The sequence below is a fragment of the Gopherus evgoodei genome, unplaced genomic scaffold (genome assembly GCF_007399415.2).
Source record: "Gopherus evgoodei ecotype Sinaloan lineage unplaced genomic scaffold, rGopEvg1_v1.p scaffold_32_arrow_ctg1, whole genome shotgun sequence".
NCBI classification, from domain to species: Eukaryota; Metazoa; Chordata; order Testudines; family Testudinidae; genus Gopherus; species Gopherus evgoodei.
In genome coordinates, this window is record NW_022059994.1 from 2,454,938 (window position 1) to 2,476,266 (window position 21,329).

The 21,329-nt window shown below is 50.6% G+C and overlaps 2 protein-coding genes across 4 annotated transcripts in view; one reads left to right on the forward strand and one right to left on the reverse strand.

The window, feature by feature from the left end:
* The window catches only part of LOC115640747 (zinc finger protein 501-like), a 745,273-nt gene that overhangs the window by 198,432 nt on the left and 525,512 nt on the right, over window positions 1–21,329 (reverse strand). The gene's annotated exons all lie outside the window — the stretch shown is intronic.
* Window positions 9,594–17,380, forward strand: LOC115640735 (zinc finger protein 850-like). Its single transcript, XM_030543677.1, has 4 exons — window positions 9,594–9,627; window positions 12,213–12,300; window positions 13,507–13,620; window positions 13,944–17,380. The coding sequence occupies exon 4, from the start codon at window positions 14,027–14,029 to the stop codon at window positions 16,610–16,612; it is 2,586 nt and encodes an 861-aa protein (XP_030399537.1). The 5' UTR covers window positions 9,594–9,627; window positions 12,213–12,300; window positions 13,507–13,620; window positions 13,944–14,026; the 3' UTR covers window positions 16,613–17,380.

The window sequence follows — 21,329 nt, forward strand, 5'->3', positions numbered from 1 at the left end:
TGGGCCCTAGTGGAGCAGATGCCCCTGTAACACAACCACACCCAGCAAGGCCTGCCCCCATTTTCTCCCTGTTTGTCAGTCTCAGCAGAGAGACCAGGGACTGTTGGGAGACCAAACTCCTGTCCCCCAGGTGAGGGCTGGGACCCGAGGGCAGCGGTTGTGTGGGGCAGTAGTAACTAGTGCTAGGGGGGAGGGCCTGCAGGGTACCTGGTGTGAGATAAACAGAGACCTCTCAGGCCACTTGCCCATTGTGGCTGCAGGAGGGGATGTGCAGACAGACTGAGGAGGCCTGGGGCAGTCTGGGAAGCCGCCATCGGGGACAAGGAGAGGGAATTCAGCTGTGGTGGGCTGGGACCAAATATCAAGAATGTCTTTTGATTTAGGGTCCAAATTTGGGTACTGACCTAAGTGCTTAGGGGCTGGTTCTCCAAGGGGCTGGGCACCTGCAGCGCCCACTGACTCTGGCTGCAGCTGCGAATGCAGGTGGAACACGTGCCCTGAACTCCTGTATGTTGGGGAGATAAACCGAGACACCCACAATTAGGCCACTGTTGTAAATTAAGGCCTTAGTGACCTGCCCATTAACAGCAGGACATGGGCTAAGTCTCACTGTAAGTCACTCTTTATATTTGGTCACTGCTCGGTCCCATGATTGTAAGCAGCAGAGGTGCTGACCCCATGGCTTCTCCAGAGCTCAAACACCCATGGAATAAATATAGGGGGAGTTCAGCAGCCACAGCTGTTCTGTGGGGCTGCCAATCAGATGTTTGGTGGCTAGGGGAGGTGCCTGGGGGAGGGCGGAGAGCAGCGAGCTGCTGTTTGGCTGCAGCTTCAGGGAGAGGTTGGAGCAGGGTCGTGAAGAGGCAGACAGAGGGCACGGCCTTAGGGGAGGAGGCAGAATGGGGTCAGGAAGAGGTGGAGCGAGGGCAGGGCCTCAGGGGAGGGGCATAGTGGGGGCAGGGCCCGAGGGCAGAGCGGGGGTGAAGCCCTCTGGGAAAAAATAAAAGTCAGTGCGTATGGTAAGCAGAGACCTAGCAGTGAAAGGCCTATATTATATCCCCAGTGTCTACAGGCAGCCAGTCCCCCAGGGATGTAACAAGTTCATAATCTTTCCCCCAGGATGCATAAATCCTCCGTTTTGTTCACAGGACGAAAACCTCGAGGTTAACTTGAACAAAGTGAAAGTAGCAGAAATGTGGCTCCTGTCCACACTGTGCTGAGGGGAGACGTGGCTTTCACCTGGTGTCCAAGCCCTGCCCAGTCTCAAGAAGTGTGAGGGGGAGTGAGAAGGAGCCACATGTCTGGGCGAGGTGCCTCTGATGTCCTAGAGAGAAAAGAGCACTCAGACCAATACGTCACACCGTGGTTGGGGCTGTCGGACTCTGGGATACAGGGCGACTGCTCTGTGCTTGGTAAATTTAGATTCTATCCTTTCCAACCCTGCCCACTGATTGCCCCCCAGATCTCCCACCTCCTATCCATTCCCCCGGCACCCTGACTGCCCCCTGGGACCCCTGCCCCTATCCAACCCCCCTGCTCCCTACCTACTGACCACCCTATGGTACTCCCACCCCCTTCCAGCCCCCCTACTCCCTGACTGTCCCCTGGAACCCCCAACCTCATCCAACCCCCCCTGCTCCCTGACCACGCCCTGGGAGGGACCCCTGCCACCTCCAACTACCCAGATTTCATTTCTGGGTTTCAGGTTGCAATTTTAGTTTTTCCAATTCCTGTTTCAAATTTTCCTTTTCATATTCACAGGCATCATGCTTTTCTGTGAGCAAGGGACAGGTAGGGGGTAGGATCCTAGGGGGGCAGTTAGGGTGGGGGGTCTCAGGAGGGGGCAGTCAGGGGACAAGGAACAGGGAGGCTTAGGTAGGGGGTGGGGTTCTGGGGGGCAGTTAGGGGCAGGAGTCCCAGGAGGGGGGCAGTTAGGGGACAAGGAGCAGGGGAGGAGTTGGAGGTTCTGAGGGCTGCAGTCGGGGGGGGGGGGGAAGTGGGAGGGAGTGGATGGGGGTGGGGCTAGGGTGGGACTCTCCCCCCGTCCTCGCTTTTGATTGTTGAAATTTGGTAACTCTAGGTGTGGGGGGAGCTGGGGGGCGCATGGGAGCCAGCACCCGCATGCATCTACTGCAGACTGCAGGAGCCCACGGGGGGGGTGCCGGGCTGCAGCCTGGGCAGAAGGGATGGGGGGCACAGTTACTCCCCACTAGCAATGCCGCCGCCTTTGCAGGGCTGCTGCCCCCCTGCGCCGCGCTGGCTCTTCCATGGCTGGGGCTCACTGCTGCTGCAAGTGGGACGCTCTGGCTCTCCAGTGCCTCCAGAAGGCGGCTTCTTCCCGCCGAGCTGCTGCAGCAGCTCAAGCCCGGCAAAGCCAGTGAGTGGACTCGGGGCGGGAGCCACCGGGGTGGGGTGGGGAGGGCTCACAGGGGGGCTTTGCACCCTCCACAGGAGTTCGGGGGGGGGGAGAACCTAGTCTGGGGAGCAGCCCCTGGGCAGGGTGGCCCTGGGGTCTATAAAGGCTCGTTGGGATTTGCCATTCAATGAATCGATGTGCAAGGGGGACGCAAGGTGGAAGTTTCGCCTGGGGCGCAAAATATCCTTGCACCGGCCCTGGCTGAAGGAGTACCCACCAGACATCACCCCACGTTTACACTCTCATCAATCATTCACTCAAGCTGTCAGCGGGATGCCTTCTGAAGGGGTCATTTTGCCCCAGGTCAGCTTGTGCCAAGATCACTGATCTCGTGATTATACATTTTTTTTTTACCTAGTGAGCTGGCATATTGACTGACAAAGGTCAGTAACAGAACAGACATGCAGAACAGAAAGTTTCCACAGTAACCATTGGATGCTCAGAAGATCCTACTCCCAGAGTCCTCTAGCAAATTCGGACATGTCAAGCCGGACCACATTCATGTTCACCACATTCATTAATAAGAAGCACAGCAATTCCTAAACATTCAGCACCGTCCCAACACCCCAGACAGTGAATCTCCTTGTTTCCCCTGTTGTCTCAGGGCGAGGAGGACGTGCTTCTGCTTCAATGGTTGTCAGTTCCCTGTCACCCCTGGCCTTTTACCTCCCCACACAAACTCATAAGGGCTCTGCCAGTCCTTACTTTGCCTTACAGATTAACACTAGGCGCAAACTCGTCTCCAGCACCTCTGATGTGTCCTTCTGTAGTGTCCAGCCTCCCTCCACTGGAGGATACTCAGAAATTCCCAGGTAAGCCATCAGGACAACACCAGCTTGTTTGATTCAACTGAGGATCAGCGCCAATAGAACACCACAGCACTGAGATATATTTTTAGTGAAAACAAACAGGAGTTTATTAGTTCAGATTGAAGAGAGAGTGAACAAAGCAATAAGACCAATAGGTTACACACCAAACACCAGGTATAACAGGATTCAGATAGGCTGAATTTAACTTTTACAGGTAAAATTCATGGCTAAAGCATTCTCCCAGAGTCACCTCCCAGAAATCCCCCTTTTCATGAATGCAAAGCATGCTCTATTTTTGTCTTCCTGAAGGATTGCAGGGTGCGCTGTTCTTGTCCCTCAGTTGTAGTCCAGTAAACCACTGAAGTGCCCCCCCCACCATTGTGTGTTCTCCAGTGTGCTCTCTCTGTTAGACCTATATGCCAGTGGCTCTCAGCCTTTCCCCACCACTGCACCCCTCTCAGGAGTCTGATCTGTCTCGTCTCTTTGGCTCACTTAAAAATGAGTCGCTTCCAAAATCCGACAGAAAAATACAAAAGTGTCACAGCCACTAGTACTGAAAAATTGCTCCCTTTCTCTTTCTTACCATATAATTTTACCAACGAAATCAATTGGAATTAGGGATTTCAAATGATTAAAAAAATTAATCTTGATTAATCACATGGTTATTTGAACTGTTAAACAATAATAGAATACCATTTCTCTAAATATTTTTAATATTGTATCCATTTTGAAATATATTGATTTCAATTACAACACAGACTACAAAGTGTACAGTGCTCACTTTATTTTTTGTTACAAGTATTTGCACTGTAACTTCCGGCAAAAGAAATAGTATTTTTCAATTCCCCTATTACAAGTACTGTAGCCCAATCCCTTTATCATGAAAGCTGAAATTCCAAATGTAGAATTATGTAAAAAATACCTGCATTCAAAAATAAAACAATGTAAAATTGCAGAGCCTGTAAGTCCACTCAGTGCTATTTCTTCTTCTGCGAATCGCTTAGACAAACAAGTTTGTTTCCATTTGCAGGAGATAATGCTGCAAGTGAGAAGAGGCAATCTTATGACACTGTTGCAGCTGGAGTCAAAAGATATTTACATGCCAGATGCGCTAAAGATTCCTCTGTCCCTTCATGCTTCAACCACTGTTGCTTAACCTCCCTTCCCCTGGCTTGTTATACGTGCTGTTCATGCTCAGACCAGAGCTGATTCTTCTTCAGCTTTTCAGCCTCTTCTAGGGTCTGTGGAGAACATTTTTCATCTGACACTAGGGTTGCCAATTCTCCTGGAGCAAAGACCATTTGTGGCAATGGCATCTGGTCCGGGAGAGTTGGAAATCTTATCTGCCAGGAAAATCCCTCAGGCTGGCATTTCCCATTTGCCTGCCTCCTGCCGAAGGAGAGTCAATTGGCATTTATTTATTTTTTGAGCTTCTCCCACAGACATAGCTGCTATTGCCCATTGGGGTGGATTCATTAACTCTTCCGCAGGCGCAGTACAGAAAACTGCTCCCTGTAGGAACGTGCTACTTCCAGTGAACTGAGCATGCTCAGTAACATCTGCTGAAGCCACTGCCCTTCATCCTGCCCTTACTAAGTGTAAGATTGTGCCGAGTGCTTTTTAGAGGGGTTAAAAAGAGGCAAAGGGGGCAAATCAGAGGAGGGGGCAGCCAGGTTCTGAACAGGGGGTAAAAATTGACTGGTCGAGGAGTCAGGCACCTGACAAACACCTGCCAGGAATGGTCTAGATAATACTTAGTCCTGCCATGAGTGCAGGGGACAAGAAAAGAATAGAGGTGCGATGCCTCCCCTTATCCCTCTCTGCGCCGCCTCCACCCCCTTGAGGTGGGTCCGGGAGCAGGGCCATGGCTCTGGGAGTTGGGACGCAGACAGGGGTAAGTGTCCTGAGGCTGGATGTAGAAGCTGATGAAGTCATCCCTGTGGTACTGGCATTTCCCCCACACCTGGAGGTGTCCCAGGCCATGGCCTGTACCCCGTGGAACCCTGGAGGGAGGTGTGTGCAGGGACAGAACTAGGTCAGCAGCCAGAACTGCTCAAAGATCACCCTTTGCCCCCCCACCAATCAGTTACAGAGATTACCAAGTTCGGGGGCTTTTTATTTGACCTCTGGATTTGCACCTTTCCAGGGACACTGAGAAGAAAGGTCCTGTCACCTACAGCCTGAAGGCGTGTGGCCATTGTCAATGCTTGTGTCTGACCCGCAGCATCCCTGCAGCACAGCCAGGGCCTGGGCAGGAGGCCTGGGATGGGGGAGGGACAGACTGTGAACTGCCCGGGCATCCCACAGACGCTGTTTGTGCTTCCCCTAGGCCCGCTGGGTGGGGCGAAGTGTTTTCCTTTCCCCTTTCCCATTCTTTCCTGATTGTTTTTAATTGCTTGTTGTTTAGTAAATTGCATTTGTTCTGGGGTATAAACAATGGTCAGGGAAGCGCCCGGAGCGGAGGAAGTGCCCTAGAGAGGGGACGCTCTAGCTTGTGTCCTGAGTAGTCACAACCAGGGTGGGGGGCGAGCCCCACAGGAAGCCTGGGCCCAGCCTTGTCGGGGATATAAGGACTTTGCCACACAGCAGAGTGGAAGGGGAGCCCTGGTGGTGAGGCAGGCTCGGGGTGAAGGGAGGGGGAGCGAGGACTCAGATCCTTCTGCTAGTCGATTCCATCCGGGGGTGTTTAAGTCAGGAAAGTTCCCCCCAATAGTGGGATCATTTCACCACTTACCTCTGTGCAGGGCCGTCCTTAGGCATAGGCAGAATAGGCAGCCGCGTAGGGCCTCACTCTCCCTGGGGGCACCACTCTGCAGGCAGCCCAGACAGTGTAGAAGCAGGGCTGCTGGGTCCTAGAGAGAGCCGAATGCAGCACAGTCTGAGGAATGGGATTGGCTGCTGGGGTCTCTGGGAAGGGGAGGGGGTGGGGGTTGGGGAAGGAGCTCACCTGTGAGTGTGATTTCTTTTCCCCCGGCTGAGGTCAGGTGAGGCAGGCTCTGTGGCTCTGGAACCAGTATCCTTTGTTGTCTCCCATAACATCCATTCTTCTCCCCCCCGCCCCACGGAGCATCCCCTCCTTTCCCCCTCCTCCCCAGGAGCACCCCTCTCTCTCTCCTCCCTCCCCTCCGTCAGGGCTGGGTTGGGTGAGGTGCTGGGGGGGAGGGGAGGCTGGCTGCCTGCCTGCTGAGGAATGAAAGTGAAAGTAACTCACTTCCTCGGCAGGCAGCCAGAATTGGAATGTCACTTAGGGCTTGGCTGGGGTTAGCCAGATGTGTGAAAAATCAGGAGATTGGGATACAGTGATCAGATATCCTTATTTTATAGGGACAGTCCCAATTTTGGGGTCTTTTTCTTATATAGGCTCCTTTTACCCCTCCACCCCCACCCATCCCTGTCCTGATTTTACACACTTTTTGTCTGGCCACCCTAGCTGGGGAGCGCCTCTCCCCCGGGTTGGCAGCTGCCAGCGATCCATCTCATCTGGGGGGAGCTGCACAGGGCAGGATGAGCTGCTGTGGCTCCATGGGTGCCCCATCCCTGAGATCAGACGCTGTGATAACTTCACCATGGTCTGTTGGGCTGGCGGCGGTGCCCATTGGCGTGTGATTGGACCTGAGGGTTTGCTGCTGCTGTTGCCACTCTGCACCCCAAGAGGTGGATTTTGCAGTCCTGCAGTGTTCCACCTATCTCCTCCTCTACTGCAGCTGTTGGACCAGCAGGCTGGGGGGTGAGCCAAGCATGAAAGCAGTACTGTGTTGCCATTTAGATTGTCATTTAAAAATTTTGTTTGCCAAAAATTCTTGCTAACAATCCTGAATCCAATTTCAATATTTTTTTTAAAAAATCAATATCTTAGCCAAAAACAGAAAATTAAGTTGTTGACAATTATTAGTGACAGGTTTGGTTTGAGGCAGGGAGTGGGTCAGTTTTCATCAGAGAAACAAAAAATGTTGACTGACTTTCCTATAGCCTGTTATTCCTGATAAGAGCCCTCCAACAACTGTAATATGCTCATCTCCTTACTAGTGTATAAAGCAGGGGTCGGCAACCTACGGCACATGTGTCAAAGCTGGCAGGTGAGCTGATTTTTGATGGTATGCAGCAGCAGGCTGAGCGGCTCAGCCCATCACTGCTCTGGGGTTCCAGCTGCTGCCCTATTGCCAGCTGGAATACCAGCCATCGGCCCCACTCAGCACCTGCTGCTGGCCTGGGGACCCCCAAGGAACCCCAGTCTGGCAGTGGGCTGAGCAGGCCAGCTGAACCACTCAACCTGCTGTCAGCCTGGGGTTCCATTCACTCAGCCGGCAGTGGCCTGAGTGGGATGGTGGCAGGCTGAGCGGGCTGGTGGCGGGCTGAGCAGGGCCGGTGGGGGGTTGAGTGGCTCAGTCTGCTGCCAGTCTGGGGTGTCAGCAGCACTCAGCCTACTGCTACTCCGGGGTTCCGGCTGCCGGCCCCTTGCCAGTCAGGAGCTCAGCCGCCAGCCCCACTCTGCCTACTGCCAGCCTGGGTGAGCAGAATCCCAGGCTGGTAGCAGGCTGAGGGGGCGGGTTGGCGGCCGGGATCCTGGCTGGCAGGAGTTGGTGGTCAGAACCCCAGACCAGCAGCGGGCTGAGCAGGGCCTGGGATCCTTGTCTAGGGTTCCAGCCACCAGCCCGCTGCCGGTTTGGGGTTTCATTTACTCAGCTGGCAGTGGCCGGAGCAGGACCAGTGGCCAAGACCTCAGATAATAACAATAGCAATTTATATAATATAGACATAGAGAGAAACCTTCTACAAACATTAAAATGTATTACTGGCACGAGAAACCTTAAATTACAGTGAACTTGGCACACCACTTCTGAAAGGTTGCCGACTCCTGGTATAGAGTGACCATATGTTGTACTAAGATTCTCCTGCCTTTTTTTTTCTCTGTGAGTCAGTATAACTTTTGCCAGCCCAGAAGTTGGGCAGCCAATGTTTTACATTTTCACAATGTTTTCTCCAACTTTCATAAAGTAAATACATAGTTAATATGAGTTAAAAAGGCCAGGGACACTTCTTTGTGAAGAATCTGTACAGCAGATCATGCCCATAGACGATTCAGAAAATAAATTTGAGGTTGAATTTTTTAATATTGTGATGGATAAATCAGTATCTGCGGTTGATGAAAGGTTTAATACCTTGCAAGTACACCATGAACAGTTTGGATTTTTGTATGACATAACTAAATTCAATGAAATAGGAAAACAAGAGCAACTAATGACAAAGTGCAAGAATCTAGAGAGCCTCCTGAAGCACGGCGATAGTTTTGATTTAAAGGGACTTGAACTGTACGAAGAATTGAGTACACTGTCATCAATGTTGCCACATGCAAAACCGGTGATGGACATTGTACAGTTTATTCATACCCACAAACTTGTTGACATGTATCCTAATGTTTACATCGCCACTCGTATTCTACTGACAATTCCTGTAACAGTAGCATCAGGAGAACGGAGGTTCTCAAAACTAAAGCTCATTAAAAACTATCTCCACTCTACAATGAGTCAGGAACTCTTGACTGGTCTTGCTATTCTTGCGATCGAACAAGACACAACTTTGTCTTTGTCATACGATGACATTTTTACTGATTTTGCAGCCAAAAAAGCCAGAAAGATTGCTTTTAATTAAAAACAAATATTTGTTTCAATACCTCTTCATATAAATTTCCAATAAAATTTTGATAAATTAAAAAAAATATATTATTTGCATCATTCTGTCATATCAGAATTTTTTCTATAGTGCTGCTTCTTTAGTGCTAGTCCACCAGCATTACAGTGTGCTTAATTAAGTTAAACTGGTTTTAATAATGTGAATGTGGCACGTTTTCCAATATTATAAGCTTATGTTTGTGTTGCTAAGAGCAGATCAGGCACAGGGGCACCTGTTTAATAATCTCGCCTAGGGCACCATAAATCGTAAGGCCGGCCCTGCCTCTGTGCATGTTTACTGGTTTCTCATAAAGTTCATTAAGTATTTTAGAAACATGTGACACCAATTCCCCCCGCTAGATGGAAGACGGTCCCTCCCTTCTGTCCTGAGAGGCTGGGAGTGGAACAGGAGCCGGACCCAGAGATGCTGCAGCGCGACCCCGGCAGCGCTAGGACCCAGGAGCAGCCGGGAGGCGGCGGTGGGGCAGCGAGCGCTGGGCTCCGGCCCGGCAGCAGGAAGTGACTCGCAGCCGCTGCGGTGACTCTGGCTCCCAGGCTCCTGGCGAGATCCCCGAGCCCCGGCGGCTGGTGCTGGGAGCCCGGAGCCCTGGCTGCAGCCGGGAGAGGGGAATCTCCAGCAGGGCCCTTCCCGCTGCTCCCCAGGAGCCTCTCCCAGGGCAGAGCCCCCAGCCCGGCCCGGCCCCTGCCCCGGGGGGCCCCGCTCGGAGGGAAGGTGAGAGAGACCCGCCCCGCCCCTCCGGCACCCCCGGGCTGCAGGGGGAGGTTTGGCCCCAGGCTGCTCCCAGCGGGGCTGGCTGCGATTCCCGCCCGGGGCCCGGGAAAGCTGCCGCCAGCCCCGGTGCGTGCGGGGCGGGATCACATTACCCCCCATCCCCCTCTCCCTTCTGCTTTGTTTCCCTCCCGCTGTGACGACTCCAAAGTGGGGAATTGGCAGCGGGAGCTGTTTGTGTCCTTACCCGGCCTGGGGCGGACGGAGGCTGCAGCTCAGGGGGATCTGAGGGGGCAGAAGGTGGGCAGGGGCCAAACCGAATGCAAGGTGGGTGGCCGGGGAAGGAGAGGGGCCCAGGGGCACAATCAGGGTGGGAGGGGGGCAGCACAGGCGCTGGCTCTAGGCTCCACGGTTGAAGGGGTTTCCTCCCCCCACACTGCAGAGGCAGGACCCCCAGCCCTTGAGCAGCGGCGTATTGTTGCCGAGGGCGGCAAATTTGCTCACGTCCCCTCCCCAGCTCCGCCCCCTTCCCAAATCCCCGCCCGCCTCCTCCCGCAGGCGCGCCGCGCTTCCCTCCTTCCTCCCAGGTTTGCGGCGGGGAAGCGCTGGGAGGGAGGGAGAAGCGAGCAGCGGCGGGATCGGGGGAGGCGGAGCAGAGGTGAACTGGGGCCCGCGGGCGCGGGGAGTGACCGGGGGCGGGATCCGCTCCCCACCGCCAGCTCAGGGCCGCTCCACCGCTGCCATCCCCCCAGTGCGCCGCATCTCCCCTTCTCCCCCGCCCAGGCTTGCCGCGGGGAAGCGCAGGGAGAGAGAAGGGGGCAGGGTATTGCAGTGGGGTGGGACCGGGTGTGATAAACCTGCTGGAACGTGATCAGCCTGGGTCTGGTTTTCTGAAGTGGCCTATTGGCGGCTGTGGGGAGGGGAAATTCCCCTATTTCTGAACCAGCAAACACCTCCCCTCCTCCCCCCTCCCTCCCAGGCTTGCTGCGAAGGAGCGGAAGGTGGGGGGCAATTTTTTGTGGGCCTAGGGCAGCAAATTTGTTAATCCACCACTGCCTTGAGTACCACCCAACTTCCCCCCACACACACACCCTTTGAGTGTGTGGCCCCAGCCTCCCCATCCTCGGAATGGGCACACGGCCCAGCCTGAACCCTGGCGGCAGCCTGAGGACAAACCTGACCCGCTCCCCACAGGGGCCCTGCACCCCACCTCTACTGTCAACTGTGACTCTCAGCCGGCTTGGAAAACAGAAGGTTTATTGGTCACTGGGAACGCAGCATAGAACAGAGCTTGTTGGCACAGAAATCAGGAGCTCTCAGCAAAGTCCATCTGAGGGGGAGTCCAGAGTCCCGAGCCCTGGACTCTCCCCGCTGAATCCGAAACCAGGAGACTGACCCACTTCCAGCCCCCCACGCTTAGTGACGTCCAGCTGCCCCTCTTCCGTGCGTTCTCTCTTTCCCTGGAAAACAGGTCACCTGGCCTCCCCCTCTCTCTTTGTTCTCCAAGAGCTTGGGCTGGCTTCTTGCAGAGGACTGTTTTTGGCCACTGCTTGCCAGGATACAGAATTCTGGCCATTCTCTATGCCCAGGGAGCCACTCTGCAGTCACACCTGCCCTCTAGAGGTCTCTGCAGTGCCTGATCGCACACCTGTATCCCACCAGCTTGATACTTGAGTAACACATGGGGAAACTAAGGCACACACTAAGTATTCAGAGCAAAAATTCAGAACGTTCCCGCTTCATCCCAACCCTCTGAGACCAGTCCAGGGGCACTTTCTCCAGTGGCTGGAACCCCTCTAACCATACCAGCCACTGAGCCTCCAGGTGATGGAGAGACCTGGGGAAAGGGCTGGAGCTGGGCAGGGAAATGACTCTGCACAAAGGGGCCCTTTCAGGGACCAGCTGGGGATTTTGGCCTACAAGGGGAGGGGCTCTCTGTGTCAGTGAGTCCCAGAGCTGCTGCCGTCAGTGACACAGCCGGGTTCAATCCCCGTTACCAGTGTCAGTAGCTGAGCTGCCTGATGAAAGCAAAGGCCCAGGGCAATGGGGCAGTCGCCCATTATCCCAGGGCAAGGGAAGAAGTTAAAAAGGGAGAGCGGAGAGACTGGAAGGGCAGCAGGAGCAGGAAGTGGGGAGGGAGGTTCCCAGCTCCCAGCCCTACCCGGATCCATTCCCTGCACCCCCGGGACAGTCAGCTCTCCTGGGAAGAAGGGGAGGAGCTGAGGGAGGAAAAGCCAGTTGCTGACTGCTGAGCACTGCCCGACTGAGGGAGACGGGGGAGAGCTAGAGAGGTTACAATACACAATGAGGTAGTGCCCTAAAGTGACTCCTTTGATTCTGCTCTTTTTCCAGCGTTTGGCTCAGAGATGCTGTTCTGGGGAAATTTAGAAGGGCCTTGGTGGGGTTAGTTCTAATAGGGGAGAGAGCCAGGCCGGGGGGGAAAGTGAACTAACTGGGTTTTTTCCCAGCATAGCAGAGTCCTAAAATCAGAGGGTCTGTCTGTAGGGAGAGAGCCTGGGGGGAATTGGGGCGTGACATGGACTCCAGTCCCTTATGAAACCTGCCCAATCTCCCTGCTCCTCTGACAGACTGAGGAATCGCATCCACGTTTCGCTCCAGATCGTCCCATCTTCCAGGAGACAGGGCAGGGAAATGGCCATGATGGAGCCAGCTCAGGTAGGGGATTTTCAGGGAGATTTTGGTGGTGGGGGAGGGGTATTGCAGAGGGGTTAATCACCCAGGGTGGGATGGGGTCTGATAAACCTGCTGGAACATGATCAACCTGGGTCTGATTTTCTGAAGAATCTCATTGATGGTGGGGGGAGGGGAAACATTCCCCCATTTCTGAACCAGGAAACACCCCCCCGGGTAGGGCTGGGAAAATTGACCAGACTCCTAGTGCTGGACCCTGACCCCACTAGCCAGAGGCTGCTGTGAATTACGCAGGGAAGCTGTTGGGATTCCTGTCCCCGTCCCTGGCTCAGTGCTCGGCTTCCCGCATCAGACTGTGGCTGGCAGGTGTGTGGGAAATGAGAAGATCCTGCCCTGCTCTGTGTGCTGGGAGGACAAGGAGCTCTCACCTTCTCCCACCCTCTGAAGCCTCCTGGCTGTTCTGAGCAGGGTGCGGGGAGGATTCTGCTTCTCTGGCCCTTCTCCCCCATGGCTAGTGGGATAGTGACTGGGGCAACAGGTGCTGAGTGGGGGACTCTTGGTGTTTCAGATGCCAGTGACCTTCGAGGAGGTGGCTGTGTATTTCACCCAGGGGCAGGGGGCTCTGCTGGACCCCGCTCAGAGAGCCCTCTACAGGGATGTCATGCAGGAGAACTACGAGACGGTGACATCGCTGGGTAAGGGATTCCTGGCCCCTTGGTTATTGGAAGCTGGGGGGGTAGGGGTGGGGTCTGCATATCTGACACTGGTCAGGTTCTTCCCTCATCACTCTTCAGTGAGACCAGAGTGTCAAAACCTAAGACACGTATTAAATCATCCCCACCCAACCCCGCTAGCTTTCAAGGTGGAAAAGCCATGTATTGTCCTATCTGTGTTGTTTCTCGGTCGCACACAGAATCCCTCTTCTCCCTCCTCCTTGGGAACTGTTCCAGCCATGCGGAGGGCTCTGGGCTCCGCAGGTTTAGAAATAGGCAGGGGTTTAACACTGGAGCTGGGTGTGTGTCACAATTCCCCTCACCTCCCCAGATGTCTGCCTCCCCTGAGGGGGCTCAGTGCCCATGTGCCCGTCCTCTTAGATGCCACATTCCCCAGCAGAGCACAGGGACAGGTTCCACTCACAGAATGTCCTTTTTGACAGACGCTCTCTCTTTCTGAGAAATGCTCTCAGTCCTCCGCACACCCTGATCTAGTCTGATTTCACTCCCTGCACAGGATTCCCCATTCCCAAACCTGACCTGATCACCCGGCTGGAACAAGGGAAAGAGCCGTGGGTTCCCGATCTCCAGGCCTATGAGAAAAGCGAACTCCCGAGAAGCCCCCACACAGGTGAGAACTGACACGCAAACCATCTGGTGAATGAAGGAAAAAGTTGAGAATCCCAAAAATGAGGTATCAGTAAGTGCCCTCAGTTCCTTCCTCATTTCACCCAGGCCAGGGCTGCAGGCATCAGATATCACTTCACATCTGTCCTGTTAACTGCAGGAGTTTCCTTCCCTACTCTCCTTCTCTGTAAAAGTTTGGGTGGGAAGTGGAGGCAGAATCCAATTGCTCCGTCTGTGCAGCTTTAGTATGTTGGATTTCCCCTCGGTGCTCTTCCTCTTAATTTTTCCCCAGCACAATGACTCCTGTCTGGATTGTCTCTCTCCCAGCAGGTAATGAGACAGTGAGTGAGAATGAGGATGGGAATCAACAGCAGGAAGATTCTGGGCACAGGGAACCACAGGAGACCTTTATGGGAAGAGCTGAAGGGAATTTCTCCAAGTGCTTGGAACAGGAAGAAGCCTGGAGAAATTGGCAGAGGTCAAGGCTGCTGGGAAACCACTCAAGGGAGCAAATGGATGAATCTGTTATATATGGGGAAGGACACAGGAATCCCACAGCCTGGCAGACAACCCCGAGGGAAGACAAAAGCTATGACTACCTCGGTTCTGTTACGCTTCAGGCAATAAATACTGGAGAGAAAACACTTCAATGGTTGGACTGTGGGGAAAACTTCAGTAAGTGTTCAGATCCTGCTAACCATGGGAGAAGCCACCCGGGAGAGAGACCCTGTCAGTGCCCTGAGGGCAAGAATTGTTTGAATTGGAAGTCAGCACCGATTACACATCAGAAAACCCACACTGGAGACAGACCACATAAGTGCTTAGACTGTGGGAAAAGTTTCAGATGGAGATCAGCCTTTGTTAATCATCAGAGAATCCACACCGGAGAGAGACCCCATAAGTGCTTGGATTGTGGGAAAAGTTTCATACAGAGGTCAAACCTTGTTACACATCAGGCAATCCACACCAGGGAGAGACCCCATAAGTGCTTAGACTGTGGGAAAAGTTTCACATGGAGATCAGCCCTTGTTAAACATCTGGCAATCCACACCGGAGAGAGACCCCATAAGTGCTTAGATTGTGGGAAAAGTTTCACATGCAGATCAGCCCTTGTTAGACATCTGGCAATCCACACTGGAGAGAGACCCCATAAGTGCTTGGACTGTGGGAAAAGTTTCACATGCAGATCAGCCCTTGTTAGACATCTGGTAGTCCACACCAGCGAGAGACCCCATAAGTGCTTGTACTGTGGGAAAAGTTTCATAGAGAAGTCAGCCCTTGATAAACATCAGGCAGTCCACACCAGAGAGAGACCCCACAAGTGCTTGGACTGTGGGAAAAGTTTCATAGAGAGGTCAGCCCTTGTTAAACATCAGGCAATCCACACCAGAGAGAGACCCCACAAGTGCTTGGACTGTGGGAAAAGTTTCATAGAGAGGTCAGCCCTTGTTAAACATCAGGCAATCCACACCAGAGAGAGACCCCACAAGTGCTTAGACTGTGGGAAAAGTTTCACATGCAGATCAGCCCTTGTAATACATCTGGCAATCCACACCGGAGAGAGACCCTATAGGTGCTTGGACTGTGGGAAAAGTTTCATACGGAGGTCAGCCCTTGTTAGACATGAAGCAGTCCACACTGGAGATAGACCTCATAAGTGCTTGGACTGTGGGAAAAGTTTCATAGAGAGGTCAGCCCTTGTTTCACATCAGAGAATCCACACAGGGGAGAGACCCCACAAGTGCTTAGACTGTGGGAAAAGTTTCATACAGAGGTCAGGCCTTGTTTCACATCAGAAAATCCACACAGGGGAGAGACCCCACAAGTGCTTAGACTGTGGGAAAAGTTTCCTATATAGGTCAAACCTTGTTAATCATCAGGCAATCCATACAGGAGAGAGACTCCATAAGTGTTTAGACTGTGGGAAAAGTTTCATACAGAGGTCAGTCCTTCTTTCACATCAGAGAATCCACACAGGAGAGAGCCCCCACAAGTGCCTGGACTGTGGGCAAAGTTTCCTATATAGGTCAAACCTTGTTAATCATCAGGCAATTCATACAGGAGAGAGACCTCACAAGTGCTTAGACTGTGGGAAAAGTTTCCTATATAGGTCAAAACTTGTTAATCATCAGGCAATCCATACAGGAGAGAGACTCCATAAGTGTTTAGACTGTGGGAAAAGTTTCATACAGAGGTCAGTCCTTCTTTCACATCAGAGAATCCACACAGGGGAGAGCCCCCACAAGTGCCTAGACTGTGGGAAAAGTTTCCTATATAGGTCAAACCTTGTTAATCATCAGGCAATCCACACAGGAGAGAGACCCCACAAGTGCTTAGACTGTGGGAAAAGTTTCATACAGAGGTCAAACCTTCTAACACATCAGGCAATCCACACCGGAGAGAGACCCCACAAGTGCTTAGACTGTGGGAAAAGTTTTATACGGAGGTCAAGCCTACTAATACATCAGGCACTGCACACTGGAGAGAGACCCCACAAATGCTTAGACTGTGGGAAAAGTTTCATACGAAGGTCAGACCTTCTTGTGCATCAGGCAGTCCACAGCAGAGAGAGACCCCATAAATGCTTAGACTGTGGGAAAAGTTTCCTACAGCAATCACACCTTCTTATGCATCAGGCAGTCCACACCGGAGGAGGACATAAGTGCTTAAACTGTGGGAAAAGTTTCACATATAGGTCAGCCCTGGTTACACATAAGAGATTACACATGGGGGAGAGACCCCATAAGTGCTTAGACTGTGGAAAAAGTTTCATACAGAGGTCAAACCTTGTTAAACATCAGAGAATACACACTGGAGAGAGACCCTATAAGTGCTTACACTGTGAGAAAAGTTTCAGATGGAGGTCAGCTTTTGTTAATCATCGGAGAATCCACACAGGAGAGACACCCCACAAGTGCTTGGACTGTGGGAAAAGTTTCACATGGAGGTCAGCCCTTGTTAAACATCAAGTAGTCCATACAAGAGGGAAACCATAAGACTCTGGGAAAGGTTTCAGAAACATATCAGCCTTTCTAAACATCAGGCAATCCACACATGGGAGAGCCCCCCGTAAGTGCATAGACTATGGAAAAATGTTTCAAATTGATGTCATCCCTTGTTTTACATCAGAGAATCAGAGGAGTGACCCCATAACTTTTTAGCCTGTGAAAGATGTTTTAAATGGAGGTCAAATCTTATTCCAAATTGGGCAATCCACACAGGAGAGAGACCCCATAAGTGTTTGGACCATCTGAAAAGTTTCACAGAAAGATCAAATCTTGTAACACTCAGAGGAGCCACACAGGAGAGAGACCCCACAAGAGCTCAAACTGGAAAAAGTTTCCTACATAGGTCAGACCTTGTTAAAAGTCAGCTAATCCACACAGGAGAGATCCCATAAGTGTTAGGCTGTGGGGAAGGTTTTAGATGGAGCTCAGGCCATGTTTTACATCAGAGAATCCACACAAGAGACCCCATAAGTGCATAGACTATGGAGAATGTTTCCTACCGTGGTCAAGTGCTTGGACCATGGGAAAGGTTTCAGAAACACCTCAGCCCTACAGAACATCATCCAATCCACATAGGAGAGAGATCCCATAACTGTTTAGACTGAGGAAAAAAATTTATATGGAGGTCAGAGCTTGCTGAAAACAGGCAGTCCACACAGGAAGGAGCCCACAGAAGTGCTTTGACTGTGGGAAAAGTGTCATACAGTGGTCAGCCCTTGTTAAACATCAGGCAGTCCGCACAGGAGAGAGACCACATAAGTGCTTGGACTGTGAGAAAAGTTTCATACAGAGGTCAGACCTTGTTAAACATCAGGCAATCCACACCAGAGATTAACCCCTTAAGTGCTTAGACTGTGGGAAACGTAGCAGAAACTGATCAGTCCTTGTTTTACATCAGAGAATCCACAAGACTCCATGGGTGCATGGACTGTGACAAAAGTTATACACAGAGATCACACCTCATTAAACACTGGAGAATTCACACACGATCTAAACTTCTGTGACGCATGGCCTAAAAGAGTTAAGAACCTTGCAGGCTAATTCACCAAGCTTCAACCTTTAGAGACATGTTAGAAAAGTGTGTAAATGTTATTTGGGGCCATTCCAAGAAATATAGACTAGAACGTTGAAATGTAACCTGGTGTTGTTAAAAAAATCGGAAGAAGATAGTAGTGCTGTTGATTAATTGCAGTTGAGTCGTGGGATTAACTCAAAAAAATTCATTGTGGTTAGAAAAATTCATCTTGATGAATCACATTGTTAAACAATAGAATACTAGTTGAAATTTGTGAAATGTTTTTGGATGTTTTTCTACGTTTTCATATCTATTGATTTCCCTCACAACAAAGAAGAGAAAGTGTGCGGTGCTCGCTTTATATTATTTTTTATTACAAATATTTGTACTGTAAATGTGCAAAACAGAAGTGGTATTTTTCAGTTCACCTCATACAGGTACTGTAGTGCAATCTCTTTACCAGGAAAGTGTACCTTAGAAACATCTATTATTTTAATCATATAAGTGCACTCAAAAATCAAGCAATTAAAAACTATATAGCCTAGAAGTCAATTCAGTGCTACTTCTTTTTCTGTCACTCGCTATGACAAACATGCATCTGACAAAGTGGGTATTCACCCACGAAAGATTATGCTCCAATACTCTGTTAGTCTTAAAGGTGGCACAGGACTCTCTCTTGCTTGTGAGAAACAAGTTTGTTTAAATTTATGAGAAATAATGCTGCTTTGCTTCTAATTTATGATGTCACCTGAAAGTGTGAGAAGGTGTTCTCGTCTCATGTTTGTAGCTGGCAATGCAAGGTATTTATGTGCAAGATATGCAAAACATGCCTATGTCCCTTCATGCTTCGGCCACCATTCCAGTGGGCATGCTTCCATGCTGACAATGCTCATTTTTTAAAAAAATGCATTAATTAAATTTGTGACTGAACTCCTTGAAGGAGAATTGTGTGTCCCCTGTTCTGTTTTACAAACCTTCTGCTGGTGGCGTCTGACTTAGTTGATGAAAATGAGCATGTGTCGGTCTGGTCTGCTTTGGATCGTTATCGATTAGAACCCGTCATTAGCATGAATGCATGTCCTCTGGAATGGTGGTTGAAGCAGGAAGGGACCTATGACTCTTTAGAGCATCTGACACATAAATATCTTGCGATGCCGGCTGCAATAATGCAACAAGAATGCCTGTTCTCACTTTCAGGTGACATTGTGAACAAGAAGTGGTTTGAGCATTGGCCTGCTAAACCCAGGGTTATGAGTTCAATCCTTGAGGGGGCCATTTAGAGAACTAGGGTAAAAATCTGTCTGAGGATTGGTCCTGCTTTGAGCAGGAGGTTGGACTAGATGACCTCCTGAGGTTCCTTCCAACCCTAATCTACGCTTCTAAGAAGCGGGCAGCATTATCTCCTGCACTTAATCTGTAACAAGATATAGGTCAACAGAGACTACTACAATTATGATCTTCAAGGGCTGTCAAATGATTAAAAAAAATTAACCATGATTAGTTGTGCTGTTAAACAATAATAGAATACCATTTCTTTAAATATTTTGGATATTTTATACATTTTCAAATAGACTGATTTCAGTTGCAACACAGAATACACTCCATGCGTCTGATGAAGTGAGTTCTAGACCGTGAAAGCTTATGCCCAAATAAAATGTGCTAGTCTCTAAGGTGCCACAAGAACCCCTTGTTGTTTTTACAGAATACAAAGTGTAGAGAGCACTTTATTTTTTTAATTACAAATACTTGCACTGTAAAAAACAAAAAGAAACAGTATTTTTCAATTCACCAACTGCAATTACATTACTGCAGTCTCTTTATCATGAAAGTTGAACTTACAAATGTAGAATTATATGCAAAAAAAACTGCATTCAAAAATAAAACAGTGTAAAACTTTAGAGCCTACAACTCCACTCAGTCCTACTTCTTGTTCAGCCAATCACTCAGAAAAAGAAGTTGGATAGTTTTCTGTCTGGTAAGAACTCACTTAGCAATAGACACAGCTGGGAAACCCTTATGTCTTTATAGATGTAGTTGTGAAATCCTCACTTTTGTTTTGTCATTCTGGTTCCCACTTTGCTATGGTTATCTGCATGGTCTCTGGCTGGTTCTGTGATTGTTTCTGTCTCCTGAATAATTTATTTTGGTGGGTGTAAACTAATTAAGGTGGTGGGATATAATTGGCTAGCTAATCATGTTACAATCAGAATTGGTTAAGTAAATTTTAGCAGACTGGTTAAGGTAGAGCTAAGAATATTATATATAAATTAGGGGCATATAAGAAGTAAGCTGGGATTCGAAAATAAGGAAAAGGAACTTGGATTTAAGCTTGCTGGAAGATCTCCCTAATAAACATTGACTTGTTTGTACCTTTGGACTAGGGTATTGCTTTTCTCTGTTCATGCGAGAAGGACCAGGGAAACGAGAGGGTGAAGGAATAAGCCCCCTAAGATCTTGGTGCCGTGACTCGGATACATCGCATTGGATAGGTGAGTGGCAACCTGTAAGTCCCCCTCCCCAACAGTCCGCGCAGCTGCTTGGAGGGGGTTGAACAAATGGATAAGGAAGAATCAGGGCCCATAGCAGGTGCAGGGGTCTACCTGGGATGAGTTTGAGAAGGAGATGGGGGAGGTTTTGGAAGACCCCAAGGGAAAGGAGTGTAGGAAAAAGGGAATGGTATTACAAGGTTTGTGTGCTGGGATGGCATGCTGGGTAAAAAGGGAAGCTGATCTCCAACACATTAAGGATTTGGAGGGGATTGTGGAACAGCAACAGATTTTAACAAAAATCCATGTTAGCGGTACAGGTAGCGGATTTGAAGGCACGGGATGCTGCACGGACAGAGGAGTCTTGTGAGGCAATCTGGCAAGAGAGGGATGAACTGCGGGGGAGAGTAGGAGACTTAGAGGAGAAATTGTATCAATGTAAACAGAGGGACAATGGACTTGGGGACTCCAAACCATCCGCCCCACTAATGGAGCTGAAGGAGACACTTCCACCAACCTACCCTGAAGAAACACTACCCACTACTGCCAGTGGACGTTGTAAGCCGGTGATCCACAGTTACAGCCCCTGCAAGAGAGGTTACCGGGAGGAACTTCTGGACGTACGAATAATGGCCCCAGTTGGGGGGGAGGGGGAGGATGATGCCCCACAAGTAGTAGAACAGGCAGAAATCTGCCCGTTGTCCCTGAAGGACTGGGAGGCAATACTGGGCCGTTTGGGAAAGGTACCCTGGGAGGATTGGGATCAGTTTGTGCTGTGGCTAGTGGAGATGGGCAGGGAGATGGAGGGACTAACTCGTGAGGACCAGGTGATCATATGGCGTAGTCTTTTGTGACGGGGCACCTTAGGAATTGATGTGGCAGGAGTGGCACACCCATTTCTAATCCCTGGACAGGTGGCAAAACAGTTGTTTGGGGTACACTCTCGTACTGTGGTGATGAATAAAATGAAGTGAATCCCTGGGTAAACAGGGTGAGATGCACTTAATCTCATACAGGCCTGGGCACGGTGCTGGGTGCATACCCTGGTCGGTCCATGGGTGATACCCTAGACAGGGGCACCAGGACCTGGTGGGGGTGTGGAGCATGGTAACAGTATGGAATTGCTGGAGAAATGGTTGGAGCTGAATGATCCACAGTTTGGGGCATTTTAAGGTTGTAGCATCCTGAACTTCCTCCCAATCAG

Excerpts from the sequence above, each read along its gene's own strand:
- LOC115640735 (XM_030543677.1), top strand. The coding sequence starts at position 14,027 with ATGGGAAGAGCTGAAGGGAATTTCTCCAAGTGCTTGGAACAGGAAGAA.